Below are 26909 nucleotides of genomic sequence, written 5' to 3'. Positions count from 1 at the left end.
GAATCAGTTTTGTTTTTGCCATAGCACAGATTTTCTCTTTCATTACCAATTTTTCTCCCATATTCATTGAGTCATTTCTCCCCCAAGAAAAATACAGTTTTTTTATGCCTCAGTTGTCAGCAGATATTTTTATTTTTTATTTTTTTAATTTAATTTTTATTTTATATTGGGGTATAGTTGATTTACAATGTTGTGTTAGTTTCAGGTGTACAGTTAAGTGATTCAGTTATAAATATATATATATCCATTCTTTTTCAGATTCTTTTCCCATATAGGTTATTACAGAATATTGAGTAGAGTTCCCTGTGCTATACAGTAGATCCTTGCTGATTATCTATTTTATTGAATCAGTTTTGATAATTTGTTTTTTTCAAAGAACTTGTCCATTTTATCAAAATTATCTAATTTATTGGCCCAAAGTTGTTACTAGTATTCAGTTATTACAGTATTGTGATTTATAAGAAGAATACATGGTTATTCAGATGTCTCATATATAGTTGGTCTTCATTCATAGTTCCTGGCTCACAGCTCCCTGAACCCTTAGAATTTCCTGAATTTTAAGAGCAATGGGATAATACTTGACTTCTTGCTCTCAGGCTCTTGAAAACACTTTAGGGAAGGTGACTTTCGGATTCCACTCAAGGGTGGGGGCTGGTTGTGGGGAGAACTAGCCATGTGATTAGCAGGTTGGAACTTTCAGTTCCACCCCCTGATTTCCAGGGAAGCGAGACAATGTTTTCCAGTATGTTCACATTATTATTTCCTATTGCATATGCTCTTCTTCAGCTTTGGTACTACTTAATCAAGAGATGACATCTATGTCTCCCCTCTTGAAACTGGTCAGGCCTTTGTGGATTTCTTGTCTAATAGAGTATGGATGTTATGATACTGTTATTTCTAAGGCTTGATCATAAAAGGCAATCTGCCTTGTTCTCTCTCATTTATGTGATTCTCTCCCTTGATACCCATCTACCATGCTGTGAGAAAACCCACATCAAATGGAGAAGCCCATAAAAAAAATGAATCAAAACCCAAGTTCTCAGCTAGGCTCCAGCTGACAAGTATCACCAGCTTGCCACCGTATTAGTGAGCCATCTTGGAAGCAGGTCCTTCACCTCTCAAGTCAAATAGCCATACCCAATGCTGTGTGGAGCCTTCCCTTCTGGGCCCTGCCCAAATTCCAAGTTCATAAACAAAATAGTGATTATTTTTTTAAGCCACTAAGTTTTGAGGTGGTTTGTTATATACCTATAGGTAGATATTTATGTTTTCTCTTTTTAAATTATTATTTTTTAATTCCATCATCTCTGTCTTTTCTATATCTGTCTTAATTGACTGATTTTTCCTCATTATGGGTCATATTTTTCTGATTCTTTGTAGTAATTTTTGATTAGATGCTGGGTATAGTAAATTTTACCATGTTGAGTATTGGATTTTGTTTTTTAAAGACGATTAGACTTTGTTCTGGCAGGTAGGTAAGTTCTTAAGAATCAACTTGATCTTTTTGAGGCTTCATTTTAAGTCCCTTTACTGTGGTCTAGAGTACCTTTTACTCTAGGGTGGAAGTCAGCAAACTTTTTGTAATGGAGTAGATAGTAAATATTTTAGGCCTCGCAAACTATGTTTTAAGCTGTGGCAACTGCTCAGCTTTGCTGTTGTAGTGCAAGGGCAGCTATGGACAGTATGTAAGTGAATGCCTGTTGCTTTGCTTCAATATTACTTTTTTTACAGAAATAAGTGGTCAGTCACATTTGCCCTCTGAGCTGTGGTTTGCTGATCCCTGCTCAAGGGCAGCAAGCCTCCAATTTTTTTTGGTTTCAGTACCACTTTAAACTTTTATTGAGGTCTCCAAAGATCTTCTGTTTATTTTTTTATATCCTCTCAGTACTTACCATATTGGAAATTATAGCTGAGGAATTTTAAAGTATCTATATATTCATCTAAAGTTAAATAATTAACCTATTATGTTAACATAAATAACATTTTTAGATGAAAAATAACTGTCTCTTCCGAAACAAAAAATAGTGAGAAGAGTGTTATTGTTTTACTTTTTTTGTGAATCTCTTTAGTGTCTGGCTTCAGAGGAGACAGCTGGAGTCACACATATGCTTCTTCATTAAATCTTTTACAGTATCCCGTGTCAGATCACATCTGGAAAACTCCACTGTATACTCATAAAAGAATGATTCTGAAAAAGGCAAGTAACATCTTAGTGTTATTAGGAAAATAGTTGTGACCTTGTTGATGCCCTGAAAGGATCTTGAAATCCCCTACAGATCCCCCATAGATCCCCAGACCACTCTTTAAGATCACTTCTCTTGGGCAAGATTAGCCTCATGGAATACAAAGGCTTGATCCTTCTGGGATCTCAAATGAATGTCCTAGACATTTGAGGAGCTATTTGGATTCTCCACTTTGGTTATTGGGAACTCTAATGTTTGCTTACTCTGTGCAAGCTCTGGGAATTGTTTGGCTTACTGTTTCTCAGTAATTGTTCTTCCCCCAGCAACTGTTCTTTGCATGTCTTTGTGGAGTTTCACCCTATCTATGCCTGTGTAGATTGGTGTTCAAAGGCTCAAGGGGACTCCAGGCAGATTTTTGGAGTTTTTTCTCAGTATAGCTCCTTCCTCATTTCAGTGAGACTGCAAGATTCTTTTATTAGGCTTTTCTCTGCCTGCATAGCAGTTGGGAAATTGCCATCAGTCAGAAAGCCCAGTTATTCATAGGGCTCACCTCATTCGTTTCCTTTCTCTCAGGACTTACAGGCCTTTGCGTCTTGTCATTCAGTGTCTGCAGGCGATTGTTTCATATATGTTGTCTGGTATTCTAGTTGTTTATGGTGGGAGGGAAAGTCCTGTAGCACAATGTATGTGCTTCCTTCCCACATGCATTGCCACTGGACAAGCAGCATGATTTTCTAAGCAATAGTATTTTTAAAATTTACCACGAGATAAAATTTATAAATAATTTTAAAAGGCTTTATGGAGTAACAGTTTTAACTTTATGGGAGGGCACAGTTTCCTTTGCAAACCTAATGAAACTACATATATAGCATAAGTTATACATATGATTTCTGGGGCTACATAGACCCGAGGGTAAGAAACCATGATGTAGCTCAAATTTAAAGAATTATAAACATCTACATGTTACTGTTAAATGGTGTCAATGACAATGCTGGATAAGCTAAGTACAATTAATTAATAGGAAGGTGATAGTAGTTAAGATCATATGAGGCAGGCAGACACATGCGTAAACTACAACACTGCCCACCTACTAGCTTTGTGACCTTAAGCCAGTTATTAACCTGAGTGTTACTTTTTTTTTTTAATCAGTAAATAGAGGTGATGATAGTTCCTATATCACAAGGTTAATGAGTCAATGAGATAATACATATAAAGCATTTCTTCTGGGCCAGACACAAGAGTATTCACTTATTCACTTGCTATTTCTGCTGTTGCTGTTGTGTTTATAATCATTAGTGTTATTATTATTCTTTGCCTTTCTAACCTAACCCTGGTTATCTTTAGGTTCAGCAACTAAGTTATCCTGAATTTAATAACTTAGAGATGAAATTATTCTGAGCAAAAAGTTTGGTCCTTTAGATTTGCTTTTGTTTAAAAAAAAAAAGAAAGAGATCCTTAAGGGTAATCTTCATGATCTTTGATCTCTCCATGATAAGAAAGACCTTTCACTGCCTGTTTATGGCTGGTGCATCAGGGAAAAGACCTTTGGATGCCCTTCAAAATTTCCACTTCTTCCTTGCGCTTCCCCTCCTGTCTCCTTCCTGGCGCAGCAGACAGAGAACGATGTCAGTTTGATACCGCTGGCCTCTTTTGAAAATCTGGTGATGGTATTTATCCTGTCAGCAATTCCTGAGTATTTAGCATTTTACATCTTGATCTGTCTTTATTATTTGAGGAAAAGTCCTTAACTTTCCCTATTCCTTTCTGGTGAAAAGCTTGAGCTATAGAAGTTTGGTCCCCTCACTAAGAGCTATAGATCCCCTGCTGTTTTTATAGACTGACTTTTGACACAGGCTACTTCTGTTCAAGGAGCTCGTTATTAAGTGAGTGCCAGTTTATATCAGATCTTAACTTTTAAAGCACGTTTAAGTAGACTTCTTTCTGGTTTTTTTGGTTGATATTTAAATTGTCCATTTTTCCCCCCTAATGACCACAATAATACATGCTTATTTTAAAACATTAATCAGAAAATATAGAAATCATAAAGAAGAAAATAAGTTTCACAGCATCAAAATAGTTACTTTTACTATTTTTGTATGATACTATCTAGGCCTTTTTCTATACATACGTAGGTTTATATGACTTTAAAAATTTTTTTGTTTTTCCCAAAATGCGATCCTTTTTTATATTCTGTTTTGTAATCTGCTTTATTTCCCTACTGTAACTACATATCTATGTGTATCTTAAATAGTTGTGTAGTACTTCATTAAATTGGGTATATTGTAATCTGCTTAATTCTGTACTGAGATGATATTTAGGTTGTTTATAATTTTTCAGTAATTTAACTGCAGAACAATAAAGATTTCTCTTCATCTGCTTTAGAGTAGTTGTGTTATTATTGTCTTTTAATGCATTCTTAGAAGTTGAATTTGTGAGTCAAAGGCTTTGTACCTACTAAATGGCTATGAAAGTACCTTTTTCTAATCAAATTTGGGTATTATCAGTTATTTTCATATTTCCCAATATGATAAAAGACTAATGTCTATGTATGTTTTAATTTCTCTTTCTTTGATTATTGGAGATTGAACATATTTTCATGTTTTCTGGCCACTTGCAGTTTTCTGAGATCAATTTTTGTTATGTATTCTTTGCTTATTTTTCTAAGATATGTATGTTTTAAAAGCAGTAGAATTTTATTTCTTGCATTAAGTAATAAGATTATACTTTCTGTTTCTGTTTTTTTAAACATTTTTCTTTTTGCTAGAATTAGTTTCTCACTTAGCTAGTTTATTTTCAAGTATTAACATAGGAAATTAAGTAATTAACTACTAACTAGTAAAGAAAAACAAGCTTGTTAGAATAATTTCTTTGTCTAAAATACAAATGAGAACTGAAAACTCTTAATGCTTGTTTGCGGTCTAAGGTACCTATTTTGGCTTAACTGTTTCTTCTTTGCTTACATCTGTTTCTTGACCATGTTCTAGGTAAGAGATGTCTGTAAAAGTATAACATGTGTATCTATTTTTTCACATGCTCTTCATTTTCATCATTGTTAAAATTAAAGAACATGGAAATTATTGATTCAAATACTCATTTTAGCAAACTATATGACTTTTAAAATCAGAAGATAACATGTTTTGGATATAATCTTTCCACATGATAAAAGGCTTGTTGTTTTTACTTTATTGCTTTAGAAGAAAAACAACAGTGAAGACATTATGCATTTATGCGGACTACAAATCTGATGAAAGCTATACTCCAAGCAAGATCTCAGTCAGAGTAGGAAATAATTTTCACAATCTTCAGGAAATTCGGGTATGTCTTTAAAATTTTTTTAAATATTTTGTCCTGTAATGTTTGCTCTTTAGAAGATGGTCACTTTTGACATTAAACAGATTAAAATGTTAATATATAAAAGGAAAATTGTTAATATTTTGGAGAACATATTTTAAATTTTTTATATTTTTACTTTTCTTTTGAATTCTGATTGTCATCTTTATTTTTTTCCCAATATCTTATTATGGAAATTTTCAGACATACAGAAAATCTGAAAGAATTAAATAGAGAACCCCAACATACTTATATCCTAGATTCTACAGTTGTTAATGTTTTGCTATATTTGCTTTATTATAATCTGTCCATTATCTAATTTTTATGTGCATTTCAAAATAAGTTGCAGATATTTATACACATCACCCCAAATGCTTTAGCATGGTATATGATAACTGGAGTTATTAATATTTGCTTAAGGTTTATTTTTTAAGGTAAAATTTATATAAATTTTGCATAAATCTTAAGTATATTATTGGTGAGTTTTGACAAATGCATACATCTGTGTAACCCCAACTCTTGACAAAATTTAGAACATTTCCATTACCCCAGAAAATTCCCTCATATTCCTTCCCAATCTCCATCTCTATCCTAGCCTTAGAGGTAACTCCTGTTGTGATTTTGTTTATTCATTCATTCATTCATTCCATAGAGCAGTTTTGCCTGTTCTAGAATAGCATATAAATGAAATCATACAGGGTATACTTTTATGTAAGACTTCTTTCACTCAGCCTAATTTTTTTGAGATTCATCTATGTTGTTGCATGTATCAGTACTTCATTCTTTTTGCTTCCTGAGTTGTAATCCATTGTTTGAATATATCACAATTTATTTATCCTCTGATAACTTTTTGAAGACAGTAAGACAGTGCTTTTGTGACCTGAATTTTATTAATCCCAAAATATTTACATTTCAGAGATATCTTCAATGATTTTGAAATGTATACTTGGAAAGTTCTGGCCCTGAGCATTTTTTCTTTTCAGAAAATCATTGAGGTCAAATAATCATTAAAATCTTTTAAATTAGGTGGTTCTGAGAGATCTGGGAAGGATGTGTGATTTTTGAAAGACTTCCAGTTACTTTGTGGCCTGGACTCTTATTTGACTTAGTGTTTATATTTAGATCCTATCTCTAGGATCTAAATATTTGTATTTCTTCCCTGAGTTAGTGATAAAATGCATAATAAAAATCACATATACTTTCATTGCTTTCTCATTAAGTGCAGTGTTGTTCTCTTGTGAAATCTGCTTATGTGTGAACATATAATAAGTAAGGACATTGTCCACAAGTACTTTTTGTTGTTTGTTTTTTTGTCCTTCTTTGAGGTAAGTTCATCACTTCTTGAGAGGATTAGCTGGTTTTCTTCCACTTATCTTCCTTTACTTTTAAAGAATAATCCTATAAATTTTCTTGAGAACTAATCTGGTTTTGAAAAATGGTCATAAATAAGATTATCTTCTTCTAGTTTAAAAATATTTCTTATTTTGTCTGACAGACTATACTGGTTAATATGTTCTTCCCATGCTTGAATAAATTCATAAATAGATCAGCTCTTAATTTTCATTTAAATTTTTTTTCATTTTTCACTTGTTTCATTTAGAATCTTTTAAATTCTTTTTATTATCATAATCATATTGGACCAGTTGCTAGACCTTCTTTTAGTCATGTATTTGATACATTTAATTAGCGCTTAGTGCTTAAAGACCTGAGATATTTACTTCTTATACTTTAATTGGTAAACATTTTATATTTATCACATGATTGGGTCACTCATATTGAGAAGCTTTTAGGGAGCAGAGTCAGCTTGTTTTGGTTTACAACTAAAGATTTGTCATATACTTCTCCAGACAGGTTGAAATATGTGAAACACTAGAAAATAAAAGGTTTTGTTGCAAGATATGTGTGGTATATATTTGTAATGTCCACTAGATGTCACTATTGTCCTGTAATTGCTGGTCTCATAAGCTTAGTGATAAGTTCAAGACCTTAAGTAGTCTTAGTTGTACTAGTTTTTCCTAGAGTATATATATTTAAAAATTCTTTAATTCATTTTGGGAACTATACCTCTTCATATCTGATCTAGGTTTAGATCAGATTTATGTATTAAATTTACGTATTAAATATATGTTTGTATTTTGTAAATTAGAGAAACTAAATATTTGGACCATTGTAGAATACTTTTAATCTAGTCTTTGCTTCTATTATATCATTTAAGTCATGAAACATTAGCCATATAGAATAAGGGCTCTTTTAAATAGTCTCTTAATTTTATTCTAAGTGTGTAGTGACCACATAGCCTCATGAGACCAGTAATACTAAATATTACCAGGTGATAATGTAAGTTGTTTTCCTGAAAAACTTAATGAACCTACTGCTTTTCTGCCACAGTTCTCACTAAGGGACCATAATTTTTGGATTTTGCTTTAAAATATTAGTGCCGCCTTTGCAGCTCATGGTATAAAGAATACTTTTATCTTTAATTATACATCTTTATATGTGATTTACTCTGTGTACCGTTTTTCTTTTATAAGTTTAAGAAATTAAGAATCTGATAGCACTTTGTTTTTTAAGGAAAGATAAGCAGATCATGCGTTTATTTTCTAACATTATTCTCCTATAACATCTAAATTGTTACTATAGAAAAGTCTTTGCTTTTTCTAACTTATATACTAAGACGAGAGATTAAAATAGTGTGAACTTCTATGAGGTTTTTAGAACCATCATTTTATTAGTTATAGGCCTGATTGACTGAGTGGAAAATCCAACAAAATCTTTTTCTATTTTTCCATGGATGCTTGCCCACTGGAGGGTGTAGTGTGTACTGGAGTGTTTTAATAGGTTTTCCCTTTTTACTAGAAATTATGGATTTGTTTACTTGAAACACTCTAAAACCTACTTTCTTTAACTTTATTATTGATTTGAAATAGCAACTGTTAAAAAATTATAGTTCAGGGTGAGGAAAGCTAATAGGTTACCCTATTTATTCAAAAATTACTGGTTTTCTATCATATGTTTCCCTTCATCTCAGTTATGAAACATGATATTATATCTAGATCTTTGTTACCTCTGTTGAAAATCTCTACAAAAAGATCAGGCCCTTCCTTTACTCTTCTAGAATGCATATTTTAACCTTTATACCTGAGGAGGGACTTAAAACTAAAACAGAAATGAAGTTTAGACTTTTCTGCCTAATGGATGCAAGATACCGACCCTGGGTTTGGCCAATTAGAACATTTTTGGCACCAGAGTTGAATTTATTTACGCTGTTCATTCTACTTTCTTGTTTTCACAGTTATCTATCCTATGCAAATGGGAAACCAACAACCTAAGAACGTTTTTTAAGATGTTTATAATTTATTGCTTCTGCACAAGAGACTATTTCTATATAGAAGTGAGAATTTAGCATTTCAGAGTCTGTGTCATTATCTTTCCAAAATATTTCATCTCAGTTGTGTTATTTTTTTGCCAGAAATCATGTTCATGTTGTCCAGGAAGTTATTTTGGAGATGTTTTCGAATAAAGACATAGTTGCTTTTTAAATGTTTAAATCATTTGTATTTTAGCATTATGTTTTAGTTTGATGTTGTTCTTTTCCTTTGCTCTCAGAAGGGAAAATATGTGTGAAGGAAATTTTTTGTTGTTTAGAGTGAGGAACCAAAAGAATACTATGTATTAAATGTGCCCGTTTTAACATTTTAGAATACATCTCCAGCTAAAATCCGAGAAAACTTAAAGTCCTTTTTAATTTTCTAACTAGTTATTTCTCTTTTAAAAAACTGTTGTAGAAATTTGTATTCTTAAATATAAAACCAAAATCATTTATTAGACATATAGTGACAGCTCTCAAAATTATTTCTATACAGTTTATGAAAACCAACTTGGTAACTTAAGGTTAAGCAGATGTTTTCAGCATATGTGAAAGTTGTCCTTTGGTTCATTGTTAGCATTTTGCTTCTAAAATTTGTAGCCACAAAAGGATAAAATATTGATGGAGCACAAGATTGAGCACTGAAGTGAATATTAAGCCTTGTTTTTGTCTTCAGATAATCAAGCTGTTACCAAGTGATTCTTTTTTTTTTAAGAGGAGGCTTGAAACAAGTCTTCAATGTTAAGAGAGCTGTAATGATATTTTCCTTTTCTTCCATGTGGGTGAGCATTTTGGCTCTCTACCTTGTGTCTTAAATCAGTAGTGTGGCTATGGGAGTCCATATATGGTACTTTGACAGAAGTGGTTAATAAGTCAGCTCTTCTGTTAAAATAACATTTACTATTATAATTTGCATTCCATTAATGTGTGTGGTAGAGTAAGGAGATGCAGACAAACGCTCTGACTCTCTCCATTGATCTTAAAATCTACTTATATTTACTTTCTTATGAGGGGCCTATTTTAAACAACTTGTTATAAAGTAGAATGATTTAGGCAGTATCTACAAACATAAATTGGTTTGATAAGACAGAGTGTTTAATTTATTGAGCCTTTGGAAAAAATAGTTTTTATTGAATTTAGCCAATTTAAAAGAAAATATTTTTAAAAATTAATTTTTATAACTAACTTTAGGACATCTTTGAAATGAATGTAGAATGCTTTGGTGAGGTACACATAATTTTTAGGCTGGAAATATTGTCTCTTATCCCTCTCTAAGAGTAACATATGCAATTTAAAAAAATATTCATAATTATAAACATTACTTATTTCTAAAATGGAGTTGAGGTATCTATGCATTTGGGGTACATTTTCTCTTGAAACTAAAATATGTTACACAGTAGAGTATCATATATATTTTTAAGAGAGAAAAACGTTCTTGTATCTCTTGATTTTTGTTTGACCATCAACTTAGACTATAGATTTTTTTGACAAGTCTGGCATTCCTATATAAGACAGATTCATGCTTTGTTCAGTAAATATTTATTTAGGGGCTGCTAAGTACCAGGCACTGTGTTAGATACCGGGGATACAGCAGAGATAGGCATGGTTTCTGCCCTTAAGCACTTCGTAGTCTGGTGGAAGAGACAGGCAAATAACTCAACAATTACAATATAGTCTAGTAAATACATGCAGGGGGTATGGGAACACAATGGACTATTAGGAATATTAGTTAAAAATTTTTTTTTCTAAAAGAGGTGGTGGTTCAACTGAATCTGAAGGATAGATGTAAAGCCTACTCAGGTGGAGAATAAAGTGGAGGTGTTCTAAAAGGGGGCATGGTGAACATAAAGGTATGGGAGCATGAGGGCCTGGCATAATGGCAGAACTGCCAGTAATGTCGTGTGCTTGGAAGCTGGGTAGGTGTGAGGAAGCCGCAAGAAAGACTGGAGAAGTGTTTATTCATTCAACACATTTACCGTGATGGTAATATGGCCTCTGTACATAAGGAATGTACATTCTTGTAGGGAATAAATATATAATTGTTCCACTGAATATATATAGGCGAAAGTCAGATTGTGCTTGCCGTCAGGATTCTAGGGAGTTTAGACTTTAAATGAGGAAACATTGATCAAGTTAAATCTTGGGAATGATGGGGCTGGAGCAGTGTAAAGACCAGGTATGTAGTGTCCAGGTGCAAATTATGAGGCTTTAACTAAGGTGATGGCAGTTGGGTTCAAGAGGAAGGGATGTGTTTGGAGTAGAATCAAAAGGACTTGTGACTGATTGCTACCTGGGGTTTACTGGGAGTGCGGGCAGGTGGTTCAAGTAGGTAGGAGAGGGCATCTAGATTTCTTCTCATGTCTGGCAACTGGTTGGATGTTGCGATTAATCAGAAATGGAATGCAGAGTTAAGAAACACTGGGGGTAGGGATAGAGAGAAAGTTTAAGCTAATGAGATTTATTTTTGCCACTGACTTCTGGTATCTTTTCAGATGGAGGGACTTTACAGTGGGTAGTCAAGTATATGGATCTGAACCTGAGGAAAGAAGTCTAGGTTAGAGGTGTAGATTTGGGAATCATCCATGTGTAAGTAGAAGCTCTGGTGTGAGTTTTGATTTTATTCAGGGAGTGTGTATAGTTGGAAAGAAGAGTACCAGGGCTGGAACTGTGGAAATGCCAATATTCAAGGATAGAAAAAGATCATCCAATGAAAAAAGCTGAGAGGAACTGCCAGAGATGAGGAAAAAAAATCAAGAGAATATGATGTCACAGAAGCTGATAATGGTCAGGAATCCAGTTAGATAGGACTGAAAAGTTTCCTTCCTAAACCTGTGTGACATGTTGTAATAGGCAATTTATTTAATGCAGTTCTGAACTAAGACAGTTCTTGCAAGTAGTTTAATCACTCTTTGGAGTGATAGTTTCTAAATTTATAGATTTGAGACTAATTAAGTTATTTGCTTTCATAGCAAGAATTCCAACTTTTCCTATCATACTATTTGTGCCAAGTAAGAAGATTCTGATGGGTATTCTTGTTTTGTTTCATAATTCTTTGTATTGGAAGGTTTTGTACTGCTGATGCATACTTAAAGGGAACTATGAAATTGATGAGGTTCCTTTCAAGAGCATTGCGCCGTATGGTTGCTCTTTTCACGTGTTCTTTCACAGCAGTTATGGAAGAACTGCACCTTTTTTGTTGTTGTTTTGGGGTTTTTTTTTGGCAGAGTGACAGTAGTAACAGCCAAGGGCAAAGAAAACAAACAAACAATTAGAAAACCCTTTATTAACCCTATGGTAGGATGTAGTACAATAGAAATAGGTACTTTACTTACAAATGTGAAAATGAGATGGATCATCAACCCCTGTTATATAAGGAAAGCCTACTTAGTATGACCAGCCAAACAGGCCACGGGTGGGCATCTGGCTGAGAACCTAGCACAGTTTGGAAACAGTAGGCATTTAATAAAGAGTTGTCAAATAAATATACCAGTGGTCAGTCCATAGGCTTGTCACTGACCCTTGCTTGTGTAGTTTGCTTCAAAAGGATTATCGGAATAAATCTGATCGATTCCTTCTCTCAGAAAATTTTTTTTTAAATTTTAATTGTGATAAAAAAATAAGATTTACTGTCTTAACATCTTTGAGTGTAGTAGCATTACACAGTCCAGTCCAGTAGCGTTAAGTATATTCATATTGTTGTATAACAGATCCCCAGAACTTTTTCATCTTGCAAAACTGCAAATCTATGTCCATTAAACAACTCCTCCTCATTTTCCCTTCCCCTAGCCCCTGGTAACCACCAGTCTGCTTTCTCTCTGAGTTTGACTACACTTAGATACCTCATATAAGTGAACTCATGCAGTACTTGTCTTTTTATGACTGGCTTATTTCACTTAGCGCAATGTCTTCAAGGTTCATCCAGGTTATAGCATGTGATAGGATTTCTTTCCTTTTTAAGGCTAAATCATATTCCATTGTATGTTTATCCATCCATCTGACAATGGACTCTCGGGTTGCTTCCGCCTCTCAACTATTGTGAATAAAGCTGCTATGAACATGGGTGGGCAAATCTCTCTTTGAGACCCTGCTTTTAGTTCTTTGGAGTATAAACCCAGAAGTGAGATTGGAGAATCACATGGTAGTTCTATTTTTAATTTTTTACCTCTCTCAGAACTATGACTTACAAGAAACAGGCACATTAGCAGCAAGACTTGATGCAGAAAGATAGTATTTTGGAGAGGGTGGGTAAGGTGAAGGGCGTTTGCCAACTGAAGCTTTAAAGTTAGAAGAATATAAAGTATGAGGTATGGGAGGAGGCAGGATGGTGTAGAATGACTAGAGTGGATGTAAAGACAGAGACAACCAGGGGAAAGAAAAATAGGCTGGAACAAGTGGCTGGTGCCCCAACATGCTTCATTTCCTGACCTTTCTCATACCTGGTTGTTTACTTTCTCCTGGGTTCCCATGGATATATAAACTTTTCGGTAAGCCCCCGCTTCCTGTAGAAACTTTTGAGTGAATTTTTATTCTTGGCAACTAAAATGACCCTGAATAGAACAGTAGTTGCAACTGAAAGAGCTGCAGCATATCTTGCTGAAAAATGCCTGCTGAAAATATTTATCGTAATTTAAAAATACATCGAATTGAGATGAGCCTATTCAAGAACTTTCATTTTTTTCCTCAGCCTCTTATTTTACATGTGGTAAATGAAGAACTAGTAATCTCCAAAAATTAGAGGCAAATAGGTGATTTTTTGATGAGACCAATGTTGCATTCAGAAGAGAAGAATCAGCATGTCGATTTTGACTTAGATTGGATTGACCATCATAGAATCACTTTTGAATTATTGTGTTCACCATTATTTGTGTTTATTGTCACCTCTGCTGTTTATTAAGTACTTTCTACATATATGTCACTGTGCTAAGCAGTCACCACTCACTATTTCATTTTGTCTCTCCAAAGCTCACGTGGTAATTAGATGTTATTCTCATCCCCTTATTCAAATCAAGCTGAGGCTTAGAGAGGTGAAACGGATCTTTTGCTGTGTGGCTCACTCTAAACATGAGAACGTTAGAACTGAAAGAAACTTTAGAGGTAATTTAGTTCATCAGAATCTCAAATGCCGAGCATACAGGAAGGTAACGCAACACCAAGAATCCATGCCTTATCCAAAGCGGGACAGCTGCTATTCAATTGCAGCCTTTCTTGCCACAGGAAATATATAGGCGCAGGGTTGCCAATCTTTTAATTTTTAAAGAGAAATCAGAAATCTGGATTTGAATATGAAATTTCCCAATTTTAAAAACATGCTAGGCAAACAAGGTATATCCACTGCTGGATGTGGCCACCAGTTAGCAACTTCTAATCAAGTACGATGCCATTATTTACAAATGAGACACCAAGAGGTGAAGCAAGCTGCCCAATGTCACACAGCAAGGCAGTGCTTTAGCTGGGAATCAACGTACAATACGTATTCCTTTCATTTTTTTTCTTTAAGAAAAATCACATTAGATTACAAGTTACCAAAATATTTCTTCAAGTTTTTCAGAAAAATCGAAGTGTGTAGCTGGGGAAATGAGCTAGTTAGTGAGTGATAGGCTAGATTAACTATTGATTTTTGAAATGTATTTAAAAATTGTTTACTCCCTTGATCTATCCTGTTGAAAATTGATTGCTACTTGCAATGCTAATGCTGTCGGCATAAATGTTTATAAATATTTGTTTTTCTTTTTTTGCTGATGGCTTTTGCTTAATGATTTTATAAAGAGCTTTAAACAGGGTATTTTAGAGAATAAAATTTCTAAGGAAAAAAGAAAAAAATCTCCAAGTTTCAGAATAAAAGAGTGAGAATATTGGGGTAGAAACTCTGGGAATATAAGCCAATAGATACTTTCTTCTGTGGCCCTTTTCCTTCATAATCGAATCAAGAAAAATCATCATACAAGGGTTTGTAGGTTTTTTTGGCGGCGGGGGACCTTTCCTCTTTTATTTGCAATTATAGTTGATGGTAGAAAACAGAAACAGTAGTCCAACTATCTCAGTGCCATTTTTAGAACAAATTGTCTAGTTTGAATTAGCTTAAGAATGATAATTAGCTAATTAAATGGTCTACAGCTAGTCTTGATCTCTGGTGCTTAATTAAGTAGGACAGAGGGACTAGGCAGAGGAGACCCTCAAGGTACTTCTGATAAGAAAAGAAGATCTAGAATCAGACTGAGTGATACCATAACTTTGAGACAGTAGTAGGGAAATTGTTTAGATATTAGCTGTCTAACAATTTTAATTGTCTGAAGTCTTTTATCTTGTTTTAAATTAATATGGTGTTTCCTAAGAAGCTGTGTAAATTTACTATTGCCTATTTTTAATAATGAAGATTATAAGTTCTTATTCTGGGTTTTATATAATCTGTAGGTTCCCATTCTTTGCCACCAAATGAACAAAATTATCACATAGTTACAGATACCTCAGATTGAAATATATAATACCAAGAGAATGAGAAGACAAGCCACAGACTGGGAGAAAATACTTGCAAAAGACACTTCTCATAAAGGACTGTTATCCAAAATGTATAAAGAACTTTTAAAACTCAGTAAGAAAACAAACAACCTGATTTAAAAAAATAGGCTAAAGATCTTAACAGACACCTCACCAAAGAAGATATACAGGTGGCACATAAGCATATGAAAACATGCTCCACATAATTTGTCATCGGGGAAATGCACATTAAAAGGAGGTACCACTACACATTTGGGTAGAATGGCAAAAATCCAGAACACTTACAGTGCCCAGTATTCACGAAGATGTGGAGCAACAGGAACTCTCATTCATTGTTGGTGGGAATGCAAGATAGTGCAGCGACTTTGGAAGACAGTTTGTCAGTTTCTTACAAAACTAAACATACTGTTACCATATGATCCAGCAGTCATGAGCTTTGATATTTACTCAAATGAGTTGAAACTTATATCCACACAAAATCCTGCACACAGATGTTTATAGCAGTTTTATTCACAATTGCCGAAACTTGGAAGCAAGCAAGACGTTCCTCAGTAGGTGAATGGATAAACTGTAGTACATCTAGACAATGGCAATAGAATGTTATTCAGCATTAAAAAGAAATGAACTCTCAAGTCATGAAAAGACATGGAGGAACCTTAAATGCATATTCCTAAGTGAAAGAAGCCAATCTTAAAAGGCTGCATACTGTATAATTTTAACTATGTGGCATTCCAGAAGAGGCAAAGCTATTGAGACAGTAAGAAGATTAGGTATTGCCAGGAATTGGTGGTGGTGGGAAAATGAATAGATGGAGCAGAGAGGATTTTTAGAGCAGTGAAAATACTCTGTGTGATACTATCAATATAATGATGTACATGTCATTGTACATTTGTCTGAATCCACAGAATGTACAACATCAAGAGTGAACCCTAATGTAAACTTTGGACTTCAGATGATTATGACGTGTCACTGTAGGTTCACCCTTGGTAACAAGTGTACCACTCTGGTGGCGTATGTTGATAATGGGGAAGCTATGCGTGTGTGGAGACAGGGGGTATATGGTAAATCTCTGTACATTCCTCTCCATTTTGCTGTGAATCAAAAACTGCTTTAAAAAATAAAGTCTTTATAGAAAAAGAAAAGAAAATATGTAATATACTCTCTGTCTCCCCACCACTGAGGGTAAGCAGTTTTCTTAGGGTTTAACTGGCACATTGACTCATATAAAATAATGATTATAACAAACTGACAACTCCTGTTTTCCCTACTTCTTCCCTGAAATAACATACTTGCTAAATAAGCAAATGAAATTTCATAATAATAAGTACCCTGATTTTTTTCTGTAGGAAAACATCTATAATTTTATAATAGAAATCAATAAAATAATTATAAAAGAGACTTAGAGCCAGTAATTACTAAAATTCTATTTTAGTATATTAGTGTATCTACTTATCTGTATTTAGAAAGCAACTTTGAAAGTACATAGATTCTAACTCTGTAAAATGTTTAGACTAAATAGTGTTTTTACTCTAATTCTTAAAGAATCCCAGTTAAAATAGTCTTATATTCTTTAGCTTACTGTATTTCAGTTTTGTATGAGGTAACCTAAGTATTCAGATTTGGTAAACTCCTCTGAAGTTGAGGAAAAGGTACTCTGTGAGTATTTAATGGTAGATAGTGCCTTAAGAGTAAATTAAGTTTTTCACGCAGAGTACATCATCCTTTGAGATCCTGTTTTTTATGTTTTTTTAAAATAATTAATTAATTAATTAATTTGGCTGCATTGGGTCTTAGCTGTGGCACACGGGATCTTTCGTTGTGGTGTGAGGGCTCTTCGTTGTGGCGTGCGGGCTTCTCTCTAGTTGTGGCGCACGGGCTCCAGAGTGCGGGCTCAGTAGTTGCGACACGTGGGCTCTCTAGTTGTGGTGTGCAGGCTCTAGAGCGCGCGGGCTCAGTAGTTGCAGTGTGTGGGCTTAGTTGACCTGTGGCATGTGGGATCTTAGTTCCCCTACCAGGAATTGAACCCAAGTCCTCTGCATTGGAAGGTGGATTCTTAACCACTGGACCACCAGGGAAGCACCTGAGATCCTGTTTTTGCTTTTCTTCTCACTTAATTGTAGTGAATCTGGCCAATCACTATATGTTGTTTACATGGTGTCTCTTTTGACACTAACTGTATACAGTGATAACTGTGGCCTTTGAATTATTCCCTAATTGCACTTTCTTTGAGATTCATGAGAATAATGAATAGCCCTTTAAAAAAAAAAAGATTGCATCTGTTTTCATTGTCTACTAAGTATTATACTCATTTTATATATAATTGCTAAACCCTCAAAACTTAATCTGAAAGCTTTCTTTTCCTATGTTTTAGGAATTATAGTAAAGAGGTGTTGCACACAAAACTTGTGTTAAGAAATGACTGTGATGCCAGTAGTCTCAAAAGCTTATTTATAGATCTTCAGACTAATCTTCTAAGAGTCGAATTTCATATATTTTTTTAATTGGGAATTGCTTGAAGACATACATGTTCTTTAGCTATTATAACTATTATACTTCGGCTGCATTATTTTAAAAAATTGCTTTTATAGAATTTATCTTTACTATTAATCAATCGGCCTACTTTGAGACACCTAAGAAATTATGGAATTTGCTGTTGTAATTGTTAGGAATATTGTTGAGAATGTAGTCTACTATATCACAAAGTGTCCTTTTTATACATATCCAGAGTAAAGATTTCCTTCAGATCTGAATTCAGGAAAAGCAGCTTGGTTTTCATTTTGCACACACACATACACACACACACACACACACACACACACACACACACACACAAGTTCCTCTGCTTAAGAGCTTTCAACTTGGGACTTCCCTGGTGGCGCAGTGGTTAAGAATCCGCCTGCCAATGCAGGGGACACGGGTTCAAGCCCTGGTCCGGGAAGATCCCACATGCCGTGGAGCAACTAAGCCCGTGCGCCACAACTACTGAGCCTGTGCTCTAGAGCCTGCGTGCCACAACTACTGAAGCCCACACGCCTAGAGCCTGTGCTCCGCCACGAGAGAAGCCACCACAGTGAGAAGCCCGCACGCCGCAATGAAGAGTAGCCCCCGCTCGCCGCAACTAGAGAAAGCCCCCGTGCAGCAACTAAGACCCAATGCAGCCCAAAATAAATAAATAAATAAATAAATTAATTATTTTTTAAAAAAAGAACTTTCAACTTAAGGACTTTGGTAGATATGAAAACCTGCCTGTTGTAAGGGGGCAGTGGGTCTGGGGAGAAGTATGTCAGCTCTGTTAGTTACCAATAGGTGGTATTAGCAGTTGCTTCTATGGTTAAAACTTTGCACATGGGATTAAATGGACTTAACGATAGCTCTTTGGAATCTAATCTGTTTCTAAGTAGAAGAACCTCCGTACTGTCAGAACCAGTAATGGTACTCACTTTGCTTTGACTGCCAGGAACTGTGGAGCCAAATTTGTGACCTACTTATAAACAATTCTATGTATATTTCTGTACCCTAATCTTACCCTTCGGCCATTTATTTAAGAATTTTATGCCATATTTCTTATCAGCTGCCACAAATCTTTGGTAGCTTCCACTTGCACAGGAACAGTATCTGTCAATCACCCTCATGCCTAAGTACCTGGCACGTAGGTGCTCAGTTAATATTTGTGCAATTTTTTTTTTTCTGCAATGGCACTTGTATTTATTTTAAAGATAGTGTAGGGGCATCTGTTTTAGCTTTATTTTGCTAAAGAAAAGCGTTCTAGGCAGATTAGTTCTTAAACTGATTCTACCCTGGCAGCCCCACTTTCTGGTGTAAGCATAAGATCTTAGAGAAGATAATGACTAAAGGGAATATAATTTACTTTGGGAGAATCTAGGAGACTTATAACTTGCCTCGTATTCCTGGCCCAATGGTGATAAGCTCAGGTTAAGTGTGATAAAGAAGGCACTTTAGAGAGTAAGAACAGACTGATGAATGAAAAGAACTCTCTGCCTGCCTTCACTCTTCAACCATAGTATTTAGGTAGCTGCGTCACATTTAAGATAATAAAAAGATAAAAATCAAGTCAAAATTATTCTCAGCTAGTTTGTAAAATCTGGTTGTTAAACATTAGCTTTATCCATTTAAAATTTTTATCATTTCTCTGTAGAAGAATAGTGAAAGGCATTGAGAGATGTTCCTGGCTTTAAAATACTTATTTTGAGTGAAGAGTTGCCTTATGTTGAGAGAGAATTGTTGAATGCTAATATGGAATTCAAATTTGAAAATTTTCTGTTGACTAAGATCAGGATTATCCATAGCATGGAATTACCATGACTCACTGAACTCCATTTAACCTGAAGTCGTAGTCATTTGAAACTTGCTGTGATTCCCCCGGAGTCATATTGTACTTGCCCTTGAACACATAGTTCTCTAACCTTGGCTTACAGGGGCAAAAACCCAGTCTGTTTCGTATGCTGTAGTCTGGGTTTTAAATATTGTATTTAAAGTGGGACAGAAGGATGAGACTTAAGCCAGGGGAAGGAACATGTTTCTAGATTGTCTTTGCCACATGCTGCTTTAATTGTAGGTTTTGGAGTCTGTCAGATCAGAGTTGAAATCTTGGTACTATTATTACTTCTTTATTTTGTTATATAGGGCATTTTCTCTGTCCTTTTGGAGCCTCTGTTTATTTACTTAAAAAAATGAGAATCACAATCTTGTTTGGGTGGTTGTGAAGATTAAATGAGATAAGCTGTGTAAAAACATCTGCAACATAGAAAATACTTAGTAAGTTTCTCAGTCAATGTAAGTTTATGTCCTTCCATCCTCCTTTTTTCCTTAAGTTTTGTAATGGTTGCTTGCTTTATCCTTACTCATGCAAGATTGCAGAAGGTTAGAAAGTGCTAGATAAATGTGTCTTATCTTTATTAAGGCATGTTATAGTAACGGAGAGTAGATAGGTTGTCTTGTATTCAGTTGCTCACTGCCAGATCTAAACATGAAGGGTTGCTTTTTAAAAATTTAATGTTGATATTTGGCATTTCAGTATCAGTTGTCCACAGCTGGATAGAGCATACATCCCATGAAGGTTTTCTAGTTGTTGTTTTTTAAACCTTAATGAAATTTCCATTGGCATTGGATTAAATGTACAGATTTAATCCTTTGAAACAACAGCACCAATGGCATTATTTTGTGACTTTAGTAAGGGAATAGTTTAGCAGTTTTAATCTTTCGGATATGATCCAGTTAATAGCATAAAATCTGTTGGATCACATGTTGGACTATTGTGTCGAGATATTGGATCTTTCTTTACTAAGGTAACAGCTCACTAACGTGGATACTTACTTCGATTTTGTACTCTGTTCTTGAAATTTTTTGTGCTTATGAGATTTATTTTGATGTATTTAAAAAATAAGCAAAGCTGACTTCATACTGATGACTCTGAATTCTACTTCTCAGTCTTTATACTTTCTCTGGAGGATGTAGTCTTCTGAATTAATATAATATTTATAGTAATACATTTATAGAGTAGGGGGTATAAACAGTCATTTAAAAAAAATTATTTATGTACATCTTAACTGCCACAACTTTTAGCCAAACCAGTATTTTCATAAAGGTTTGTCTATCCTGATTGCACAAATATTTTTACAGACATTTCCACTAAGCAGTGAATGAAGCCCTGAGAGTCACTCTAGCCAGTCTGAAGGCACCCAGAGCAGAGAATTTGAGAGTAGTATTTGAGTTTTGGAAATGCACAGAGTGTGCTCTTCTTGGTAGGCGTTTGCTTTTAGGGCAGTTTGGCCTAACAGTTGAATGAATTGCTTCTGTTTAAAATTTATAAAGCAAAAATAGAGATAATCACAATACAATTTTTGCTAGGACATATTTTAAATTGACTCACTAGATCAGGTAGTTTAAAAATTACTTGATGAAAAAGTTATTTAAAACTTATTTTAAAAATCCTTCTTTGCAAAAAATTGATACCTTGATACGTGGTGTTAAGATAGCTTTTCACTTCTTTGTGGCCCAGCATAATAGATGATACTTTTGGCTTAGAAACTGGGAGTATTGGGTGTGACAGTTTGTATGAGTTTGTGTGTATGAGCAGGTAATATATGGGGGCAGGCCTGTGTGTGGAAGACCACATGTACCTTCATATATGTGAGAGTACATTTGGGTTGGAAGTGAAATGAAAAAAACTGGAGTATTGTCTTACTGTTAATAAAACTTTAGTGTTGATGTCATTAAATGGATACCAGACACCCGTATTCATTCATTCATCTTTTTCTAGCTGTTGCTCAGTAATAATTGGGCATCATTCTTTTACAGGATAGTTTTGAAGCTTGAAAGTACTCTATGGTCCAGTTATTACAAGATGATACTGTGAGATGATGGGGGATTATCTCATATTTCTTAGGCCGAGTGATGTTGAAAGACCGCACTTTGGCAAACTAGACACATCTGGTTTCATATCTCAATTTTGCCACTTACTAGGTTCCTCATGCATAGAATAGGGATAACAATGCTTTTTCATTGGGTTCCTGAGACAAGTAAGATAAAGTTTGCAAAGTACTTATTCATATTGCCTGTCACAGAGCAAACACCCAATGATGCAACTTCTCTTTTGTGTTTTTTAAAAATAATATTTGACAACATAAAGGTTTTTTGAATATTTGAAGTAAAATACAAATTAATTTTCACAATAGCTTCTGGGGCAGTAGTAGTGCTTTCTGCACCTTGGGAGAAATCTTGATAAGAGTACTGGATATTGCATACTAAAGGGTTGTCATATTCTTTATTTCGTTGTATAAACCATATAAGCAAATGTAGACATAATAGCTGATTATTGTTTTTTAAAAAGCTTCAACATTTTTATGATAAACTTCCATAAAATAGAAATTAATCTATGTAATTTGTATATCATAATTTACAAATCAATTCAATTTGAGGCAAATGTAGAGTTTCTATCAGATATTAAACCACCAGTTTGGAGAAAATGACATTACTATGGCATGTTATTAAGATAAACTTAAAATCCCATTAGATACCAGTATTGTCATGTTTCTGAGGTTAATTGGGTGCATTCAGTTATAGGTTATGAATGGTCCCACTTGAATAATCCACCAAGCTATCAGGCAGAAAGACCAATAGTTGACGGGACTAATTGACCTTGTCAGTATAATAGAAACACTTACAAATAAAATTCTCTTTGCCAACAACATTGCAAATGAAAACCTCAGAAGAAACTGTTATGTCCTGTAACTGTCCTGGAATGCTGTGATTCAGTTAGCAGATTGTGGATGGAGGTGGGTCATGGTGGGTGGGAGTTGGGGAGATGGGGGATGTAAAGGATAGGAGGGAGACTTTCGGAGGAAAATTAATTAGGCGAATGTTAGAGAGAAACACACAGTTTTAAAATGATTTTAACCATCTTGAATCTCTAAAAAGTAGTGTCTTTGAATTTCTATAAAAGTAGTGTCTTTTAAGTTTTTTTTTTCACCCTTCTTGTTCTATATCTCTAGCTGTTTTGTACAAATTTGATAGTCATTATTGCAGTGAGTTCTTTTCTGAACAGTAAGAACACATCTTTGACAAAGCACAGTGCTGTAATGAGGATGAAACATATTTGCCATCCTACAGTCTTGCTTTATTTAAATATTTTACCAATATAAGATGGATATTATCTTATATCCTTGATTCTAAAATAGCTTTCTGTTTTGTTTGTTTGTTTTTTGGTACAGGTTTGGATTTGTGCCAGAGTGGGGGAAGGGAGGAATGTTGGGAAGAGACACAGAATGAGAAAGAACACTCATTCCATGACAGATTTTGACGATTTGGTTTTCCCTCTCTCTCTCTTTTCTTTTTGGGGGGGCAGGTAATGATGAAGCCCATGTATTTTATTAAAGAACCCCCAAAGCAATATATCAGTCTTTCTTAAAGAATGCAAGTGTTTTCAAATGCTTTAAGAAACTTAGTGAGCCAATTATAGGCCTTGGTCTTTAAAGGAATAAAAAAACTTTAGCTTAAAACTCATTTTGGGTAATATGGATTTCCAAAATCAGCTCTGAGAAATTGTGCGGCAGATATCAGCCTTCACTGTAATACTGTAGGAGGGTGATAACAGTCCTGTTTCATTTTCCTTTTTAAAAAAAGACACCTTTTACATTGTAAGAAAAAGACAGTCAAAATGTTAAGTGGGCTTCAAAAATAGTAATAAAAAAAGATTTATAATGGAAAAGAATTGGTGGTATAGTTCACCTAGAGTAAGAAAGACAATGTGTAATAAGGGATTTTGTGGTTTTACAGCTCAGTGCATGTGTTTGAAAGCTGTTCTCTCAGCAACGTGGGTGGCAGGTTATGCTACCATATAATGTATTGTAGTTGGCTCTCCACACTTGTCAGGGTTAGTGTTCAACCACTCGGAAAATTTTCCCATTGTTCTATCATGTGAACCAAGACTAGTGTTGAATTCCCAATAACTTACAAAAAAAAAAAAAGGTTTAATTAGAAAGTTTGGAATTTGATTACATCTTATTGTTTTAATACAGTGCTATATATTTTAGTATTTTATTTAGTATTGCATTTATTTTTCAGGCAGAAAATATCAAAATTAAACCTTCATCTTATTCTTTTTTTAAAATAGATTTTACAGAAATTTGTATACTGAATCTTGCCCCTTTTTTCTGTCTTAACACTCTATTTCCATCTTAAGCATTTTGCTTTAGATGGACCATGGCTCTTGGCAGCTAGTGCATTTTTAGCAAATAATACTGTTTCTAGTAAGAGTTGCAGGAAAAAAAAAAAAAAAAAAAACTTAGTGTGAGGTCCTTGTAAACTGAACCTTTGGAACATTACTTTATTTCTCTTTTCCCCCCCTTTTGTGCTTCTTCTCTATTTGTGTAATGGTTATAAATTACATCCTTTGAAAAGAAGAATGAAAAATATTTTGTTATTTTCGTAGTTGATTTTTTTCTTTACCTATTATTTTAAAAATACACAGAGAAATAAGCAATTATGGTATTGAAATTCCATTGTGCCAGCACCTCCAGAGCATAATCCAAAAAAAATAGAAAACCGCCTGCTGGGTTGTCTGCAGTATGCTTGTGTGAACATCAGGGTCTGCTGTTCACACGTCACTTTTTTACTGAAAATTCCTCTCGGAATAAAGACTCTGTGTTTTCTGAGTGTAGTGAAACATTTGTTGGTCCTTAGGTTTTAAATTTGTGAGGAATTCTGTTTATAGGCTAAGTTGTCATAGATGTATATTACACGACTGTTACTGGCACATCCAGAAGTAGAGAAAAGGCTTGTATGTTTATATACTATAAAATAATAAAAAACTTTAAATGAAATTATAAAGTATTAAAGGTGAGAAATAATGAGCTTTTGTTGAAGATATATATGAAGGATTGATTTAAATATTGACTTTTGCCCTCTAAAATCTATTTTATTTATAAAGTAAAGTGTATCTTGGCTAGATGAATATAAAAATACCATAAATTTGTCCTGTACTTCAGGACAAATTCAGATATTTGAAATTCAGATACTTAAATACGATGGATTCTTGACAATATTGAGTTAGTAAAATTTTTGAAGTGACCCTATGTAATTACTCTAATCAAGGAATGTATTAGAAAGTATATTTTTGGATCCTTAGGTTAATTCTTTCACTTTTAATCTTATTCACTTCATTCATTTTTATTCTTGTTATGCTCTTGGGTATCTTATTAGGCATAGACAGCAAATTTATAAAATGTAATCCAGTATGTTGACAGCCTCAACCTTTCACTCAGATTCATAAAATATCAAAAAGAGAAAGCATTTACCAGATAATAGGGAACTTCAGGTTTAAATTTGGTGAAATGGAAGTTGATGCCCACAGTCTGCCATAAGGTTTATCTGAATCATTCAACGTCGTTTGTTTTTTTCTTAGAAACCTTCCATGTAGAAGTTAGTAAAGGAGTAAATATACACATGTTTTGGCTGAAACTGAATTTTTATCCATTTCAACTATTTTTCATTGAGAGAGAATTTCGGGTTGGTTTGCCTCTGAATTTCACTCTGAGTTTCTTCATCAATTAAAATGCACTTCTACATTTTACAATAATTGTATGAGCCTTTTAATTATTGTTTCTTCTGATTATTAGAATGAGATTACTGTCTATCTGAGATCAGTTATTACATTTAGTCAATAGATCCAGTAAACAGTGATGCTTGCTAATGTGTCACGTGTTCTCCTCAATTTGCTTCTTATTACTTAGTTGTCTTAACCTTTCTTTCAGTCCTGTAGATGGAAGAGATTGTCATCTAAACAAGATATGTCTCACACATGCCTCCAGGAAAGGGGAGTAAAAGCACCAAGTCCTTAACGTACTAGTTTTCTAAGGGCCTAAGATGCCTGAGTCCCCTGATTGCCACGAAGCCTAATTGCTCACGGGGCAGCCTGGCACGCTGCCATTTCCCCACTGGGCTGTTTGTTGGTGCTTGTGAATAGAACAGAAATGTCTTTGCTTTTTCTACTCAGTTGTCACCGATTGCAGTTTTAGGAAACTAGTTAACATTTTTCTTAAAATGATAGTAATTCATGCCAAGGTGAAGTCAAACTTCATAATATCTAAGCAACGAGCAGTAGAGTTAGTTCAATGCTTTTAAAATTCATGTAAAATAAAATTCATTACTTCTTACTCCATAATATTCATTTTGTATAATCCACCTTAACCATTCTAGACAGATGTTCTAGATTTGGATAAACAATTTGAAAGTAAATTATAAGGTGGTTCTTTTTTGTACTTTTTGTACTTTTGTAAACAGAATCTGTTATATATATGAATTATAGGACCAATGGAAATGACAGACCTTGCAAGCAAAGTGTGTGTGGGACTACTTCAGTTGTTTTGAAAACCTGTTATTGAGAACACTAGAGATGTTTGCATTTTAATTTCCAATATAACTGGAGGCGTATATTGGGTTTTCACCTCTGCCTGGACCTATGACAAGAACCTCATTTGTTCCCAATGTCATGCTTTACCTCTAGGCACCGTAACTAATAGGAAACAATGAGTATTGTGGGACTTTCACAGAGTTGAGTTACTTTCTTCTTTTCCTCCCAATCCCCTTCAGAGTTCCACATCTCTTTAAGGCATATGTATTTCAATTACACTTGAATTGCAAATATTATTCACTTGTACTCATCTCAGAATATATTTTTGCCTTATTTTTTATTCCAGAGAGACATACGTCAAGACTACTTTATTACTTCTGTAATGTTCAGAGTTTTGGCAGGGAAATTACTTTCAAGTCCTGGCTTCATCCTTCACCAGCTAGGTGACCCTCAGCAAACTATATAACCTCTCTATGAACTTCAGGTTCCTCAGCTGTAAACTAGGGCTGTGGTGTCGGGATGATTAAAACAAGTGTCAGTTAAGTGCCTTGCACATGGTAGCAGCTCACTAAATGGTAGCTGAAAGGAGCAAAGCCTTGAAAACTGGTAATGTTTTCATAGGCTGTAAAAGCATGTGCTTTTCCATAGAATCTCATGAAATTGG

At 34.4% G+C, this 26909-nt stretch overlaps 1 protein-coding gene across 8 annotated transcripts in view; it reads left to right on the top strand.

Moving 5' to 3' along the window:
- ANAPC10 (anaphase promoting complex subunit 10) overlaps positions 1-26909 on the top strand; it is a 220044-nt gene that overhangs the window by 27970 nt on the left and 165165 nt on the right. For all 8 annotated transcript variants that reach the window (XR_014243967.1, XR_014243968.1, XR_014243969.1 and 5 more), the window contains exon 4: positions 5378-5498. Coding sequence is in view for 2 of the 8 variants with exons in the window: in XM_082390030.1 (XP_082246156.1) it covers positions 5378-5498 (121 nt within the window). In the remaining 6 variants the exon portion in view is untranslated. The remainder of the gene's footprint in view (positions 1-5377; positions 5499-26909) is intronic.

The sequence above is a fragment of the Balaenoptera borealis genome (assembly GCF_965194805.1).
Source record: "Balaenoptera borealis genome assembly, chromosome: 4".
Taxonomy (NCBI): domain Eukaryota; kingdom Metazoa; phylum Chordata; class Mammalia; order Artiodactyla; family Balaenopteridae; genus Balaenoptera; species Balaenoptera borealis.
Note: the sequence above shows the minus strand (reverse complement) of the source record. Positions and strands in the feature narration are given on the sequence as shown.